This window comes from Portunus trituberculatus, chromosome 23, assembly GCF_017591435.1.
Source record: "Portunus trituberculatus isolate SZX2019 chromosome 23, ASM1759143v1, whole genome shotgun sequence".
NCBI classification, from domain to species: Eukaryota; Metazoa; Arthropoda; class Malacostraca; order Decapoda; family Portunidae; genus Portunus; species Portunus trituberculatus.
In genome coordinates this window covers 1345001-1362500 of record NC_059277.1, presented here as the reverse complement: position 1 = coordinate 1362500, position 17500 = coordinate 1345001, and the positions used below count along the sequence as shown (strand labels likewise).

At 43.2% G+C, this 17500-nt stretch overlaps 2 protein-coding genes and 1 long non-coding RNA gene across 4 annotated transcripts in view; 1 reads left to right on the top strand and 2 right to left on the bottom strand.

Moving 5' to 3' along the window:
* LOC123507878 (serine/arginine repetitive matrix protein 2-like) overlaps window positions 1-62 on the bottom strand; it is a 14560-nt gene extending 14498 nt beyond the window's left edge. Inside the window, exon 1 of one of the 2 annotated variants that reach the window (XM_045261154.1) lies at window positions 10-62. The gene's annotated coding sequence lies outside the window, so the exon portion shown is untranslated. The remainder of the gene's footprint in view (window positions 1-9) is intronic. The other variant, XM_045261157.1, reaches the window with a different exon arrangement.
* LOC123507885 overlaps window positions 1-17500 on the top strand; it is a 75236-nt gene that overhangs the window by 16114 nt on the left and 41622 nt on the right. Inside the window, exons 2-3 of the long non-coding RNA XR_006675815.1 lie at window positions 10028-10163; window positions 15770-15982. This is a non-coding gene — a long non-coding RNA (uncharacterized LOC123507885). The remainder of the gene's footprint in view (window positions 1-10027; window positions 10164-15769; window positions 15983-17500) is intronic.
* Window positions 4307-17500, bottom strand: part of LOC123507881 (collagen alpha-1(XVIII) chain-like) — a 34135-nt gene continuing 20941 nt past the window's right edge. Inside the window, 21 exon segments of the mRNA XM_045261163.1 lie at window positions 4307-6138; window positions 6249-6364; window positions 7020-7101; window positions 7264-7373; window positions 7697-7720; window positions 8154-8183; window positions 8671-8808; window positions 9700-9792; window positions 10022-10158; window positions 10816-10879; window positions 11749-11874; window positions 11877-11972; window positions 12514-12668; window positions 13237-13336; window positions 13684-13748; window positions 13751-13796; window positions 13979-14118; window positions 14421-14576; window positions 15261-15360; window positions 15747-15920; window positions 16667-16699. Coding sequence (XP_045117098.1) covers window positions 5652-6138; window positions 6249-6364; window positions 7020-7101; window positions 7264-7373; window positions 7697-7720; window positions 8154-8183; window positions 8671-8808; window positions 9700-9792; window positions 10022-10158; window positions 10816-10879; window positions 11749-11874; window positions 11877-11972; window positions 12514-12668; window positions 13237-13336; window positions 13684-13748; window positions 13751-13796; window positions 13979-14118; window positions 14421-14576; window positions 15261-15360; window positions 15747-15920; window positions 16667-16699 — 2472 coding nt within the window. The 3' untranslated portion in view covers window positions 4307-5651.

Here is a 17500-nt window from a genome sequence, read left to right as displayed (position 1 = left end):
ATTACTTACGTTAGCCAAAGACTGCTCGGCGGCGGCTGTCCGTGTCACTAGCAGGCACCCACACTCCACTGTCCACTTTGTGTCCTCAACCATGTTTAAATAGTTAACGTAGTAGTAGTAGTAGTAGTAGTAGTAGTAGTAGTAGTAGTAGTAGTTGTTGTAATAGCAGTAGTAGTAGTAGTAATAGTAATAGCAGTAGTAGTAGTAGTAATAGTAGTAGTAGTAGTAGTAGTAGTAGTAGTAGTAGTAGCAGTAGCAGCAGCAGCAGCAGCAGCAGCAGCAGCAGTAGTAGTAGTAATAGAAGTAGCAGTAATAGTAATAGTAGTAGAAGTAGAAATGCAATGGTAAATTATTCCAATAGAGAAACTTCAATGATGAAAACGAAATATTAAATCTCTCTCTCTCTCTCTCTCTCTCTCTCTCTCTCTCTCTATATATATATATATATATATATATATATATATATATATATATATATATATATATATATATATATATATGAAGGATGAGAATGGGGAGGAGAAGGAGGAGAAATGGAAGATCAGAGAGATTGCTATTCTACATTTGCTATGTGAATGGAGAAAATGAAATAAAAATAAAGATCACACACACACACACACACACACACACACACACACACACACACACACACACACACACACACACACGGCGGTAGCTCAGTGGTTAGAGCGCTGGCTTCACAAGCCAAAGGACCGGGGTTCGATTCCCCGGCCGGGTGGAGATATTTGGGTGTGTCTCCTTTCACGTGTAGCCCCTGTTCACCTAGCAGTGAGTAGGTACGGGATGTAAATCGAGGAGTTGTGACCTTGTTGTCCCGGTGTGTGGTGTGTGCCTGGTCTCAGGCCTATCCGAAGATCGGAAATAATGAGCTCTGAGCTCGTTCCGTAGGGTAACGTCTGGCTATCTCGTCAGAGACTGCAGCAGATCAAACAGTGAATCACACACAGCCCGGTAGCTCAGTGGTTAGAGCGCTGGCTTCACAAGCCAGAGGACCGGGGTTCGATTCCCCGGCCGGGTGGAGATATTTGGGTGTGTCTCCTTTCACGTGTAGCCCCTGTTCACCTAGCAGTGAGTAGGTACGGGATGTAAATCGAGGAGTTATGACCTTGTTGTCCCGGTGTGTGGTGTGTGCCTGGTCTCAGGCCTATCCGAAGATCGGAAATAATGAGCTCTGAGCTCGTTCCGTAGGGTAACGTCTGGCTGTCTCGTCAGAGACTGCAGCAGATCAAACAGTGAAACACACACACATTCTGAAATCACGGGGAGGGACAGGGCATGGACCAGGAGGGGAGGGTCAAGTGGGTGGAGCTTTAAGGCTTAGTTTTTGAGGGAGTTTAACCAATCCAAGGGTACCTGAAGCTTTCACCTGGTGTAGATCTGCCAGGTATTGCTACTGGAAAATATATTGGCTAAGATGGCAAGGAGTTTACTGGTCGCATCAGTACATGAAAATATACATGTCCACATAGATGACATGATGTGTCCACGCCGTGTTAAAAACAGGATATATAGCTCGTCTGCTAGTCACATAAGACTATTTATTATGAAATACACACAAGTCATATGCACATTAATTTTCACTTGCTGCATAAAATTAATACAAGCTTACATAGATTGTGACTTTCCATACTTGAACTTATCTTCATCCATTACAGTGCCTTGTCATGTTGATTAGAAGACTTATCTTAGAAGGCCCTGCTTTTCCATTCATGATGAACTTATTACCTCACTTTGAGCGCTGCATTGCAGTCTTCTTCACTCACAGTTCAGTATCATTACACCAGCAGCGGACTGCCATGCACTGTTACTATACGTGTCGCAGTAATTGTTGCTATCAATGCAATGATTGCTGATTGTTTTGATGAATGTTTTGAACAGTTTTATTATTATCCAATGTCACTGAACTTCCTTGTTAATTTTCTTTACAAAGTGGATTTTCTTGAATTCATCTAAAGCAGTGGTTCCCAAACTGGGGGGCGCGCCCCCCTAGGGAGGCGTAAAGAGAATTCAAGGGGAGCGTGAAGTCATCTGCAAGAGGAAGCCATCGATTTGAAATGTGACTCGAGCGCGAAAAGGGACTTTGAAACAATGAAGTTAGAAGAGTTTTCAGCAGGAAAGCAACCTGTTTCGGATATTAGAAGAGTTTTGGTTGAAATATCTTCCCATGTACCCAAAAGTAGGTGAAGAAGCACTTCGTGTGATTCTTCCCTTTTCTTCAACTTATCTTTGTGAAGCAGGGTTTTCGGCTCTTGTTGTCCTGAAAACAAAACAGCGGAACCGACTTGATGTAGCAAATGACTTGCGTTGTGCGCTGTCATCCTTCAAACCTAGGATTTCTGATCTCGTGAGGAAGAAGCAACAGCATCCATCTCATTAAATTAGTTCATAAAATTGTGCCTAAGTCTCATGAGTCTTTCCAAATATTATATGTAATGTTTTCAATTTATTTAGATTCTTAAAATTGCAAGTCAATTTTGCCAGTTTGCTAAAGTTTTTTTTCGCTCCCTTTCAACCAAATGTGTTTAGTTTACTTAGAAAAAAATGTCTCTCTGGAATGTACTATTATTTGTTTGAGTGGCTTTCATTATTAAAATTTAATACAAACAGAGATCTGTTTTCCTGAACAATGCTAAGAAATAAATGCAATAGAATAAAATAAGTTCACATGAGCAAAAGAGGAAGTGGGAGGGGGGGGCGTGCGGGTCTACTGGAAGCAAGAAGGGGGCTTCAGGTAAGATAGTTTGGGAACCACTGAATTCTAAAGTATATTTCCTTTAATATTTCAATGAAAGATGCCAATTTTCTTAAAACAGGGAAATTTCCTTGAATAAAAACCTGTGGAAGAGGCAACCTCCTGCTCCTCTTCCCGCTCTGCTCCCTGCTCAATACGTATGGAACACAATATGAAACTGGGAAGCTCAACTTAGCATACTTTCCTGTCTATACTTATAGATTATAGCAAGTGTACTTTATCGTGTCACTGTTGATATAAGTAAAGGACAAGTTAGGAATATGTAGTTTCATTCCATAGTTCACGCAACGTCATGTAGTACAGTACGGATGACGATGAGTTAGTGAACCACCTCCGCCACCAGCGCTGCCACGTGACGGACTGAGGGGTGGAATCCACGAGGACCACGACTGCTGGTAGAGGTATATGCAAACAGCAATAGTCTGAGAGAGAGAGAGGGGGGGGGAAGAAGAGAGTACAATACTACCCATTGTTCCTTGGCCTTTACGCTATTATAAAATATATGAAAACACACCAGAAACGTATGAGCCAGCTTAAGGAAACGTGGCTTCCGTCGCCCATCCAACAATTTCTTCTCGTATTTGTGCCTTGAACAGCAACACCGCCCTAGAATGTATTAACATTATGTGACTGTGACAAATTCTCTCTCTCTCTCTCTCTCTCTCTCTCTCTCTCTCTCTCTCTCTCTCTCTCTCTCTCTCTCTCTCTCTCTCTCTCTCTCTCTCTCTCTCTCTCTATCTCAAAAATACCAATTAGATATTCTTTTTCATCTTGTTTTTTTTTTTTTTTTAAGACATGTACTGGAACACGACTCTTTAGTTCTCTTTTCATTTAGATGTTTGCGTTAATTTTATTGGAAGAACTTCCTTCTTGACAAATACATAAGATACACCACTGGGACAAATCTTTTCGTCCCTTCATTTTCAGGACTTTATCCTGAACTGTGATTTCCAGCTCATGACTCTGAAATACTCTTCATATTTTTCTTAAAAGACTCTTAGGAACACCATTAGAACACTTCTTTACATTTCTTTGCTTTCCCAGACATCAACTGGAACGTGTCTGTAGTTCCTAGGTTGATATTCAGAAACGCTTTGCTCTCTTACTAAAACTCTTAAAAAACAGAAATGAACAATCAGGTCCTCAAAAGTAATTATCCAATTTATAATATAGAACTATCGTTAACCTGTCACTAGAATCACCAAAAAGACCCTTAAAAGCCCGCTTAACTTCAACCAGAATCTTCTGAATGTGGTGATGGTGTAACGTAAAATTGTTTAAAAAAAAATGCTACTTGAGCCTTGCATGGAAATCCTTCTGTTCCGACATTCATCTTAAGGACATTACTGGAACACATTCCTGTTCATCCCTTTATTTTCTTGAAACCTAGCTCTTTAAATTAATCTAAGGAAGCACCAATGTATCCTCTACACATAATGATATAAAAAAGTTTCATCTGTTTATAAATACTTCATAATGTAATTCTCCTAAATCTCCATCTTGTTATGAATAAGAAAAATGTGCTTATCAATATACTTGTAACAGCTGTTTTAATCATTCGTGTTTCCAGGACATATTTGTTCCGTGATGTGTTGACAAGCAAAAAGTAATTTGTAACACATGTAGAAGAAAAATAATGATAATGTAGAAAAGGAAGATCATTATCTCCTCTTACTATTACAGCAGATCGTAATGCTATATAAGAAGGTCTAATGCATCACCTTCGTATAGAGCAGTACTAGAGTGTATTTGTGTCACATTCCTGAAATAAAGCCATTGTGTGTGTGTGTGTGTGTGTGTGTGTGTGTGTGTGTGTGTGTGTGTGTGTGTGTGTGTGTGTGTGTATGGAGTGGCTGAACGTGTGCATGTATGCGCATTCACAACAGTAAGGACGCAAAACTAGTATAATTATAATAGAATCTTCTATCTCTCTCTCTCTCTCTTGGAGCGAGAGACAGCTTGCATGAAAAGTCGCAAACCAGTCCCTTGTCAACCACGGACAACAGAAACACGTATACAAATGGCGCTAATCTTAAGAGTAGTCTTTATAAGTTATCTGAAGAACAATAGGAGGAAATCAGTGCTATACTTGAAAATCGATAAAGAGGGAGACTCCTTGAGACTCACCATGGTGAGTCCTAGTGTGAGTAAAATATAGTTATGTCTAGTATATACACAGACTGGAAGACATGAGTTGCTTGAGGCGCGACAAGGCAATATCACACTGGAAGACTTGGTTACGGAAGCATCACGGACAGGTGCGTGTCCTTACAGATTGGCGACGGTGCTCAACCTGAAGGAGGAACCCACGGAGGAGGCCACTGAGGTGCTGAGGACGAAGATGTGTATACTGCATGAAGGAATCGTGTGCCGCTAAAGACACCTGGAGGAGCAGTGTTTTCCAGCAGCGTCTTGGGCCTGGAGCTCCTCTCGCTGCCAAACCGAGGTAACTGACGCGAGATTGAGGCACCAAAATAGATGTGGTGGTGAAGGAAGACTTGGAACCGTGAAGGAACAGAAAACGGCATGGAGGTATTGAGTTCGTCGCCTGAAGAAAACATAGGACGTAGGATACCAGAGCTGCAGAAGGCAACGACGATTCACGGTACATGATGAGTCAAAAGTGAGCAGCGCGCGGCAACAGGACACAGAGCAGCTATGTATGTAGGCTATACCAGACGACAAGATGACGAAGGCGATCAATAGGCAGGCGAGCACCTCTTTTCTCTGCGACAAACCCGTGTTGCTCCAAACGTGCTCTGTTGAGGGAAGTCGTACAATAAGAGAAAAGTGACGTACGTACGGACGAGAAACATCTTTGGGGTTCTGTACATGGCGCGAAGATTAGGGAGGGACACGTCACGGATCTTTTAATTCCCTAGATCTCGTAAACCAAGTCGTCTATGAGGCTCGGTGGCTTGGCTTGCTGTCCATCTCCTCTTTTGTAGACCTCAACGTGGTCTTCAACTTCAGCGGTGGTCACAGATTCACCGGAAGAAGACGACGCCACATTCCCACTTACATCTTGGCCCTCTTGATCTTCGCCCTCGTACGGCGTGCCATCCACCTCTCCTTCAGGATCCTGGTAATCAAACTGAAGTCCTTCCTGCAGCTCCTGGTCTAGACTCTCTCCCTCCGTCGACGCCTCCCGCTTCCTTCTCTTCGGAAGAGTACTCGATGTTTCGATACAGAGAACGATGAGTCTGTTATCGCAAGGAACCTTCTTCTGGCCGAGGAGTTTGAGCGAGGCCAGCGACGAAGCCATCCCGAAGACCCGAGCCGAGGAGCTGGACCAGGCGTTACAGTTGTAGTTGTGGGAAGTCTCGCCGTACTTATTTGAACCGTGCCAGACGTACTTGACAGGCCTGAGGGGCAGAGAGACGCAGGGATTAAAACCACAAACCACTATCTTCCTCCCCTCGCTCCCCCAACACTCACTCAACACTCACATCCACACATACTCTCACACACTCACCAGTTCGGGTCCTGCATCACGTCGCGTCCATCAAAGGAGTAAATCTTGGGTTGCTCGAGAAACTGTGCGCCTTCCCCAGCCACCACGTCACGCCACGACCCCAGGACCACTTCGCCCTAGAGAGAGAGAGAGAGAGAGAGAGATTGTGAACGGTAAATCAATATGCAAATAATTAAATCCAAACAGTATATATATATTGTGAACTAAAAGAATACATACATACATTTTTTGCATTTATCAACTCTACGTCAACATAACACGCTTTTCTCCCTAAAATATTCATTCTTTCCTTATCTCTCCCTGAGACCTCTTCCTTGTGGTTCCCCTCTACCTTCCTATTACGATATCATCTTTAGTACACCATACGCTGCCACTGCACCATGACATACAAGCTGCATTTCTCGAACTCCAGCAAAGCTCCCTCCATTCCCTTTAACATTCATCCTTTCATCTTCTTACCATACTGTTACCTTCATTTCACTATTCCCTGCTTCTGTACTGTTACATACAAGCCATATTTCTCCATTGTACCTCCCTCCTCTTTTTCCTCCTCCTTCAGACCCATTCCTTCCATTTAACTTCACTATTACGCTATCACTTTCTCAAATACACTGTTCCTTATATCACTCCACGACTATGTTCAAGCTACATTTTCCCTCTATACCTCCATCCTCTCCCTCCTTTTCCTCATGTTTCAGCTTCGTTTTTTGCCTTACCACGCTTCTATCGTCTGCCACTACATTATCTCTCCCCAGACGCTTTAATTCTTACCCTGAGGTTGATAATAGGTTGCTGTCTGTCTGCGAAGCGTACCAGTGAAGCCACGTCGTGTCTGGGTCCTGATAGCAGCGCTCTGTGGGACGAAGGGAAGTTGTGCGATTATTTTGATTAAATTTAGTTGTTCTCTTTAGGTGTCGTTTATTGGAGGAAGACAAAAATACATTGAACAAGTCACTGTGAACACAGGGAACAGCAATAGACATGAGATGAGCAAGCCTTGTCCCTCTCAGCGTACTTGAAGGTGCCCCGAAGACCCGCCGTCCGTGCCTGTCTGTAGCAGGTGTAGTCCGCGCCTGCGCCGTGGAGATCCCCGGTCCCTGGCTCGTTGAGGGCGGCGACACGCAGCTGGCAAAGGCGCATTATCAGAGGATGGAAAGTTAAAAAGATTTAATGAACATTGGGGCGGAAATGTGAGAGATTAATAAGCAGGTATGTGCGTGTGCTGTCAACGGTGGTGGAGTTAAATATTAGTGACTTTTAGGAATTGCAATGATAGTATAGCTTCTCGTTAAAGTCGTATTATGGGAAATAGAAAGGATAGGAGAAATGAGATAGATTATAGGTAGTGAAGGCTTGCTTGTGCTTAAGTCTGTGGTGAAGTAAATGTTTAGTGACTGGTGTGAACTGGAATGGAAATTATAGGTATAAAAAGATGGAATGGGACTTACCTCCTTCAGATTCCATTCTTCACTCTAGAGGGGAAAATAATAAACAAAAGATCAATTATTGTGTTCCACCTTGACACGTGAAAACTTGAAAACGTAAACGCTTTTTTCTTTCACTTAAACAATCAGTTACGATCATTTTTAGAACATTATTCCAAATTTAGTGAAGATTACAAACATTTTCCGTTCCCGTAACACTAAAAGGATCCTTACATGTGTTGTACTAACAGGAAAAGGTTAAAGAGCAAAACAGAAACAACAACCCCGTATGAAAAATAATTAAAACTGAACCTGAAGAAATAACGTTATACTAAGAATATTTCATTAGGCTGAACATATGTAAATAAGAAGCAAGCGCTATTAAGTTCCACCATTTGAGTCTACGTTTCACTGGTGGAGACTGAGAACTTGAAATGAGAACCGAAACTGGAACTTGGAAGAGGTGCTGTGTGCTTCTTACCTCAGTGTCCGTGGTAAGAGGTTCTTTCCACTGTAAAGAAAACAAACATGTACTTCCCGTATATCTGGTGAGGCGGGGGAAGAGAACTATTGATATTTGTAACTATTTGTAATCATTTATCTCCTTTTATTTTCACAAGATTGAGTAATGCTCCCAATGTTCCGTTTTCTTCAGACTAAATGATCGGACTTACTTTTGAATTTATGTATACATTGTTTGCACACATCACTCAATCTCTTTCTGGCTTAATCAAATAACTGTGAAACTGTAATTTTTTAAGACTCTCTCTCTCTCTCTCTCTCTCTCTCTCTCTCTCTCTCTCTCTCTCTCTCTCTCTCTCTCTCTCTCTCTCTCTCTCTCTCTCTCTCTCTCTCTCTTTGCGTCTGTGTGTGCGTGCGTGTGTGTTATTTCCATGTAACGTTCTTATTTTCCTCACATCCTGCAAAGTTAGGTTAAGTTCATAAGTCTCAGTAATCCCTTGCGCAGGACTCACCCAAGGACCTGCCGTAGGACTCACCCAGGACCTCCCGCCGGTGCTGTGGTCGGTGGCTAGTTCCTCGGGCAGGGTCTCTACGTTAGGGTTGTGTTCAGGGGTGGTAGAGGGTGGACGTGTGGGGATGGGCGAGGCTTTCTGTGGCGCCAAGTCTGTTCCCATCTGTGAGTGGCGGAACGCAGTGTGTATTACGTTAGGTTGGGTTAGGTTAAGTTAGATACGTGTTAGGTGCAATCATGGGCCTAATTTCAGTCTTGTATTTGTTCGGGAGCTTACTAATGTGTCTGCGTTGGCTAGCTTACAATCTGTGGCATTGGCCCTATTCCCATACCAGTATCTTTTGGGGTTTTTTTGGGTACGCTAGCAAACAAAAATCATTAGGCAGAGTTGATTGTGGTACCTGACCACGGCTGAAGTACCTTTGTTGGTGAGCTAGTAAACGAAAAGGAGAAACTGTGAAATTGTTCCTTGGTCATAAAACAAATAGACAATCCATTTCTCTTACGTCGAAAATTGTACCAGTGCTGTGTTAGGATATGTTAGCTCTAGTTATCCTTTCGTTCATCCATATTATCCTGAAGACAATTGCCGTGAAATTTGTATCATTGTTGTGTTATGTTAGGCAAGTGCTGCTAATTGTTATTTTGGTCCACTTCCCTTTCCTACCACAACTTTTCTTTTTTTTTCTAAATTCTCACGTTGAAGCTTAAGTGAGAGTTTTGGTAAATCAAGTTAAAGTTTTACCAGTTCAGATTAAACCTATTCCCTGGCGAGTCTTACGCTGAAAAGTGAATCAGAGTCATGGCTCATCAGATTTTGATAGATTAGATAAAAAAAAAATGCAGCACAGAATTAAACCAGAATGAAAGCGTTTACTCCCCTCTTGTCTCCACGTCCAAGCACTGTTCAAACTCTACTCCCTTCCTCAAGTCTAGTTCAACATCCAAGCAATCCTGTCTTATCATCACTCTGCTCCTACTCCTACATTGTGAGTGTCAGGAGAAAAATTTACTGTGTGTCCTCTGCGCCACTTCCTTGACCACCACCGCTCACCATGATCTCCCTCCAGCCTCTTGCCGCACGCAGGAACAAAGAGTCGTCATCCAGCACGTAGGCAAGCGTTCCTCGGTCGTATTGGGACCACGCCTGGAGAGAGAGAGAGAGAGAGAGAGAGAGAGATTATTTCGATTTTGCTTAACGAAACATTCCTAATCAATTTTATTACTCTTTTTTTTTCAATATTTATATTATTTATTTCGTTTACTGTTTTCTTTACATCACCTACAAATGTTTTTTTTTTTTTTTTTTTACTTTGTTTATTGTTATTGCTATTCATTTCCCTTTTGCGTCGCCTACAAGTATTCCTGTTCGTTACCTGCAGCATTGCCTGGCGGGACGTGAAGGAGAGGGGCGGACTGGAACCCAAACCGAGGCCAACAGTGGAGGCGGCGGGCAGGGACCTGAACACACCTTCGCCATGGAGGGGAGATCCTGAGGAGCCTCGGCCAAACCCTGAGGTAAAGAGCGATATTACGTGTCTGGTTATTACATGCAGAGGAACAATCAGGAGTTTCTCAATGTCTAACAGCCACTGCCACGTGAATGTCTGATGGCTTCATGCAACTTTCCTTTATCTTCTTGTTCTTCTGCATTCTGCTCATCATTTTTAACCCTATTTACATCTCAGTCTCAAGAATGTGTGTTTTAAACGTCTCTCCCATGTCACGTATTTTCAAAGGTGACAGAGGTGGTTTGTAGGTTATCATGCATATAGTGATCATTAGTGGTGCAGAATTAGTCAGGAAAAGTCAGGAAAACATCATTGAAAGCCTAATAACCTCTACTGGAATTTGTTAAAAAGTGGTTGAAATACGACGCTGAAATGTTTAAGGATGCATTCTCGTATTTGGTAGAGTTTCCTGTATCAACAATGAACAGAACATGTCCGTCTAAGGAGTGAGGCACCAGTTAGCACATCACCCTCACTCTTCTTCCCTTCCCTTCCCTGTATCACTCTATCTTACTCTCCTTTCACTTTCCTTCCTTACCGCACCCTCCTTCCCATGCACCCCTTCCTTCCCTCTCTTGTCCCCATAACCTGCCCTCTCCTTCCTTCCCTCCTTTGTCCCAGTAATAAGTCCTCATCTTCTTCCTTCCTTCTTTCCTCACCGAAGTCGTATCTGCGAGGGATGAAGTGAGGGGAGGTGCTGAGTCCTGGTGGTCCGGCGGGGCCCTGGAATGGAAGTGGGAAGGGCGTGGCTGAATAGACAAACAATTCAGATAAAGGTGATGGAGCTTTTTCGACAACAATAATGGAGTTCTCATTCACATCATTAATTAAAGATATAAATATCGAAGGACTGATTATATTCTATTGCTTCTGAGATTGATTCCTTTACTCAAAACTGCGTGCTATAATTATTCATGCATTCTTCACGCAAAATAAGAAAAAAAAAAAGAAAATATAATAAAAACAGTTGATGACTCCCACCATCATCCTGGGAGTCTCCTTTTGATATCTACTCAGCTTGTTTAGGGATGGCACCTCTGGTGTTTTTTTTTTTTTTTTTTTTTTTTTTACTATTCACAAATTTTGTTACCCTTGGCAGTTTCTCCCTCTTACATAAAAAAAAAAAATTCACCTCTTTAATAGTTCAATACTCGTAAACTAGAAAACACATTAGATGTAACACGTTATAAATCTTGTTCCTTTCTATAAGCAGAATTCCTGCATACATTCAAATTCTTTAAGAACGTAAAGATAGTGACTCGGTGTTGATGCTGCGTCCATCCCTGTGCGTGTGTCAGTTCCTCTCAGCATCTTATCCCCGTAACGTGTCAAGAGTAGAAATTTGATACCTTTTCTCAAACTCTGCGTAACAAGGGTTAATGCGTGAAAATGAATATAATGGATTCTGTCACCGAGGCCCTCCGATATCGTAACTCTAACGGCTGTGGCTTCCCCTTTAACGTAATGAAATAGTCTGATTCGTAAGACAAATAGTTAACGCGGAGAGTCACAGAACAGAACAGAAGACAAGTCAAAAGTCAACACAAATCTTCACGGTCACACTAACATGTCAAGGTCACAGTATGACTCACTGGTGGGCCGGGTGGTCCTGGGACTGGCATCAGCTGTGGGTCACCGCTAGACTGTCCGGGGGCTCCTGGAGGGCCGGGGGGTCCTGGGGGTCCGGGTTCACCTTGGGGACCTGGAGGTCCTGGGGTCCCTCTGAGCCTGGGAGCCCTGGTTCACCCATCAGGGGCCTGTCGTTGTCGTCGTCCATGCCGTAGTCGTTCTGACCCAGGCGGGGGCGGGGACGGGGCTGAGGGGACATGGAGTGAATGATTAGTGGAAATGAAGGATGAAGGATGCTCAGCTGGGCAGTAAGGAAATGGGCAATTGAGCAGATGTAAGAAATAAATATCTAAAATGATGATTATGATGATGGTGGTGGTGATGGTGATCGTGATGATAATACAGTGAAAGTTTCATTGTTCAGATAAAGAAGGAGGAGCAGAAAAGTTACTGTGATGTAGAAAATACAGAAAAGAAGACGTAATAATCGAAAAAGGATGCTGGTGGCTTAGATAAATGTCCTTAATGTGAGGCTTAATCTCACGCTTGTATTGTGAAACGCTTTGCTTTCTTATCACTACTATTTCCCGAAGCCACAGACATAATTAGCTCTATTCTTAAAAGTATTTCATCAGTGAAGAATGTAAAGAACTTATTGATCTCTCACTAGAACTATCAAAAAAACACACTTGAAAAAAAAAAACTTCAACTGAAATCTTGCATGCAGTGAGGATGTGACATGGAAGTGTTTCAGAATATAGACTACAATGTTACCAAATCAAGCTCACCATGAGACCATAGACTCCCCCGCTGGTATAGGAAACGCGGTCCATAGTGCCTAGGCTGTTTCCAGGTGGACCAGGTGGACCGGGCGCGCCTCTGTCTCCCTTCTCTCCCTTGATGCCAGCCACGTCGAAGGTGTCTTGGGCGATGGAGAAGCGGTCTGTGGGAAGGAGGAGGTACTGCGGTGTCTCCAGCGCTCGAAGGACACAGAAAGGGAGTGACTAGGGATGAATTCTGTGACTAGGGGTAGATTTTGTGACTAGGGATGATTTCTGATCCCAAAGAACATAGAAAGGGAGGTATTAGAGGTTGTTTCTGTGACTAGGGGTGATTTATACCCTCAAAGAACACAGACAAGGAGAAACTATGGGTGATTTCTACCCCAAAAAGAACAATTCAGGCGAAGAAAGTGGTAGTCTTTCGTTTGGTGCGCTGTAACTAAGCTTGGTGTTACTTTTGAGTGGAGGAAAAGTGGAGTATAATGTTTTTTGGTGATTGTAGAAGTGAAAGTTTGTGGTTAATAACGCTAGTCAGCTCTCGAATGCCTCAAGTTTACTATTTTTAGCGGTCTTCGTTAGATGATATCAGGATCAGTGAAGGTTTAGTCGCAGTGCAGATTCATCTCTCGACCACTTATTGTTTACTTTAATTGTCAAAGCTAACAAAAAATATTCCCCTGTGACTTTTACATTCTGATACGTAATTTTCCAAACCTCTCCCTCACGCACCTTGTCCCACCTGCATCCCTGGGGGTCCTGGGGGGCCTGGAGGACCAATGGGACCCTTAGTGCCCATATCTCCCTTGTGTCCATGGTCTCCCTTCTGTCCCTGATGAGTGTGGGGGGAGAGATAGAGGGAAAGGTTGTTAGTTAGATAGGTAGTGTGTGTGTGTGTGTGTGTGTGTGTGTGTGTGTGTGTGTGTGTGTGTGTGTGTGTGTGTGTGTGTTCAGTCAGCTACATAGGAAAGGAAGTAAATCGATTAGTCGCCAAGTGATACAGTTATCTTTGGTTTTTTGATTGAGTAGCAGACTTTAGAGTTAAGGCTTCACGAGCAGCATGAGTTGTTCGTTAGTTAATGAGTTAGTTGTTAGTTGTTTGGTTAATGAGTTAGCCATCACGAACACTTCACCAGTAAATTCAAACAGGATACAAAAAAAGACCACGAGAGACTCAACCTTGACTTCGACGATGGTTCCGTTAGTGGTCATGATGGGTCCAGGAGCTCCGGCCTCACCTTGTCACCTGTCCGCCCGTCCCTACCCCTGGGGCCCTGCTCTCCTGGCTCACCCTGAGGGACGTGAGCAAAGAAACAATAAACAAAGGTACACTTATAAAAGACATTCACAAAACGTATCCACTATCTAAGCTATATCCATATCCGGTTCTTGACACACAAACACACACACACACACACACACACACACACACACACACACACACACACACACACACACACTTATCTGTACTCACCACAGGTCCAGAGCTGCCAGGATGTCCAGGGGGTCCTAGTGGTCCCCGTGGTCCCTCCTCCCCCTTGGATCCCTTCATGCCGGGCTGTCCTGGGGTCCCATCCACGCCCTTGGACATAACTAGTTCGATCTTGCGAGCAACTGTGTAGAGGGAGTTTAAGTTGAGTGCATTTTGAGGTATATAGGATAGCTCTTGATCTTAGAATAGGAACGTAAAAGAACACAAACGATTAACAAGTCTTTATTGAACTTCCTAAGTCTACTTGTCGTGAAATAAACACAATAATATAAGAGGGCTACAAAAGATTAGTTGATCTATGTACACAAGGCAGCTTCTTAACGTTTAAAGCTTACTCAATTAGTTAGTCAGTCAGTCACTCAGTGAATAAGTCAGTAAGTGTGAGTGAGTGGGTCAGTCAGTCAATCAAGAATCCTCTACTCACGGTTCTTCAGACTGGTTCTCTCCGTCGGGTTGGTGTCCACGTAGACCTTCAGAGTAGACAGCACCATTGTCCTCACCTCCTCCTGCGAGAATCGACCTCCCTCTCCTGGTGGACCTCTCGGACCTGGCAGCCCATGTCCCCGCGGCCCACGGTCCCCTGCAGTGCCAAAGACTTGGATGAGTGTTTGAATGTGCTGTGTTTCCTGGATTGTAAGATTAAACAAAGTGGATTTTATAAGATCTCCTCCCTCAACATCTGAGCAAAGCGCCATAGACCAACTTTTATATATTTGTATATACGTGAGAGGGACACCAAACTAGAGCAACAAGAAAGAACGTAAAAAAAATAATAAATAAATAAAAAAAATAAAATAAAAAAAGGCCACTGAGATGCCAGCCCTTAAAGAAATGTCAAAAGGCTCATCCGAAACTAGAGCATAAGTGTTTAACCTCTATCCTGAAAGTTCATGTCTAAAGAAAGGCGGAGATGCTTGCAGGGACTTCCAGAGTTTACCAGAGAAAGAGATGAATGACTGAGAATACTGGTTAGGTCTTGCTGTGGAAAGATGAACAGAATTGGGGATAACAAAAGTAGGAAGTCTTATGCAGCGAGGCAGCGGGGGCAGACGAAGCAAACACTTAGCAAGATCAGAGTGGAAGTTAGCGTGAAAATAACGGTAGAAGGTATCATGAGATATAATTGAACCATAAGATGTCATGTAGAGGCTTAACAGTCACGTTAGTAGAATCAAACCCTCTTCTGTAATTTATATGAAGAATCGTCCATGGAAAAAACTCATTAGTGGGATTCAACCTGATGTCCCTGAGTGTGATTCCTGACCTTTCTGTCCCTTAAGTCCCGGTGTCCCTGGAAGACCGTCCACACCGGGAGGTCCGCGTGTCCCCTTGTTGCCCAGGCGCCCGTTAGGTCCTTGTGGCCCCTGGGGGGAGAGAGACAAGGTGTGATCTTGTCTGGTCACCACAAGCACTATACAAGCACGGAGTGACTCGTTATTAAAAAGTGTTTGGTTCTCTCTCTCGTATCTTCTTTTTTTCCCTTTTCTTCCCTGTCTTCTTTATTTTTATTTTCCTTTGCTTTCTACAACTTTTTTTCGTCATCTCTTCCTCCATTCCTTCCCCATTTCCCTACAATTGCTTTTCGTTGTCCTCTTATCTTGCTCTTTCATATCCCTTTTTGCTGTTTTCCCTCCTTCGGCCTCTCTTCCTCTTCCTCCTCCTCCTCCTCCTCCTCCTTCTCGCCAACTCTTCACCAATCTACATAGTCAAGTCATTTACTCTTCATTTCACCATCATCCTTTTCACTTACCTCTTCTCCCTTCTGTCCTTTAGATCCCTTGTATCCTGTCTCGCCCTTTGCTCCTGGGTAGCCACGAGGACCCCTTGGACCCACTTCACCAGGGATGCCAGGAGACCCTTGAGGACCTGGGCGGCTTGAGGGCATCAGGGGAACTACCTCAGGGTGCACGCCTTCCAAGTGGGACTGGAAGAAAAGGAGAAAGTGGTGGATTGGTTAATGAAGAGTTGGGCTTTCGTGTTTTGAGTGTTAGTGTTATGTTGTTAGGTTGTGGTGGTTTCTCTCTCTCTCTCTCTCTCTCTCTCTCTCTCTCTCTCTCTCTCTCTCTCTCTCTCTCTCTCTCTCTCTCTCTCTCTCTCTCTCTCTCTCTCTCTCTCTCTCTCTCACACACACACACACACACACACACACACACACACACACACACACACACACACACACACACACACACACACACACACACACACACACACACACGTATAAGCAGGAATTTTCTCCTCAAACGTTTCATCCATGTTATCTCTGGTTCGTGATTGGCTGTGTGTAACTGTGCAGCATCATGAATAACTCTACGCCCTTGTCCATACTTGTAAAGACACTACAGGGCTACAGCTTAACCACTAAAACAAAGGTAAAAGTAAGATTGATGATGTGAAGGGAAGTGTTGTGCTATGTTTATTTTGATGACGGATGTAATAATGAATGTATAGTGCCAAGCAGGACTTTAGCTCTATCAGTATAAGGAATAATTGTGTGTAAACTTCTAACTGTGTAATTATCCTAGTGCTTGAATTTTAAATAACAAATGAGGAGGAAATCTTGGAAAAGGAGGAAAAGAAGAATAACAAGAAGAGAACAGGAAAAGAAGGAAGACTATATATAGTTTGAAGGAAATGGTCAGGTGTGTTTAGATGTGTGAGGTGTGGCGTTACCTGGTATCCATTGCTAGGGTGCCTCCAACCAGGCTGCGCGACACGGGACGGGGGAGAAAATGTTAGAGGAACCGAGATTAGCGGGATATCCTTATTAATTTTTTCCTATATTCACATTTTTCCTTTGTCTCTTTTGTACTGAATTTTCTAATGCAACACTGGTCTAGAAATTAAAGTGAAGTCATGCTCTGTTTTACGTCGTGCATGTCCAAGCAAGCGATATTTCCCAGGGATCTGCGCTGTGACAAAGAATTACCGTAGCAGTGAAGAGTTGAAGATTAGGAAGAGGGAACGTGACAACCTTAAAACAACACCTTCTCTCTCAATAAGTCTGTTTTTAAAGGTCACAAAGATTATTAATCTGGTTCTTGTCTTTTTTGCATTTTTTTTCCACTGATGATGCAGAATTCCTGGTAAAACAATCACTAGAATCATGAAAACATTTGAAACCCTCCTACAAATTTCCACTAGAGCTTACAGTAGTGAAGACAAGACGTCAAGGACGTTTGACAATGCGCACCCTGGGCGTCTTGTTGGCCTCTGCTGTGAATTAATGAAGATGTGTGTATCCTACCCTAACAGCACCGCCACAAAGGAACACAAGGAAAGGATAAACAGCAGCAGACTCGTTGACTGCTCTACGAGGTGATTGTGAGAAGAAAGAGCGCTGCACCATCAAATCTAAACGTGTATATACTACTATATAGGAAAACTCTAACCTGGTGTAAGAAATGCGGGAAAATAAACAGAAAATTGGTGAAATGTTTTGACGGCATTGAAAATTATTAATCCTCAGAGAGGGAAAGAAATGATTAATAGTTTTTGTGTCTTCAT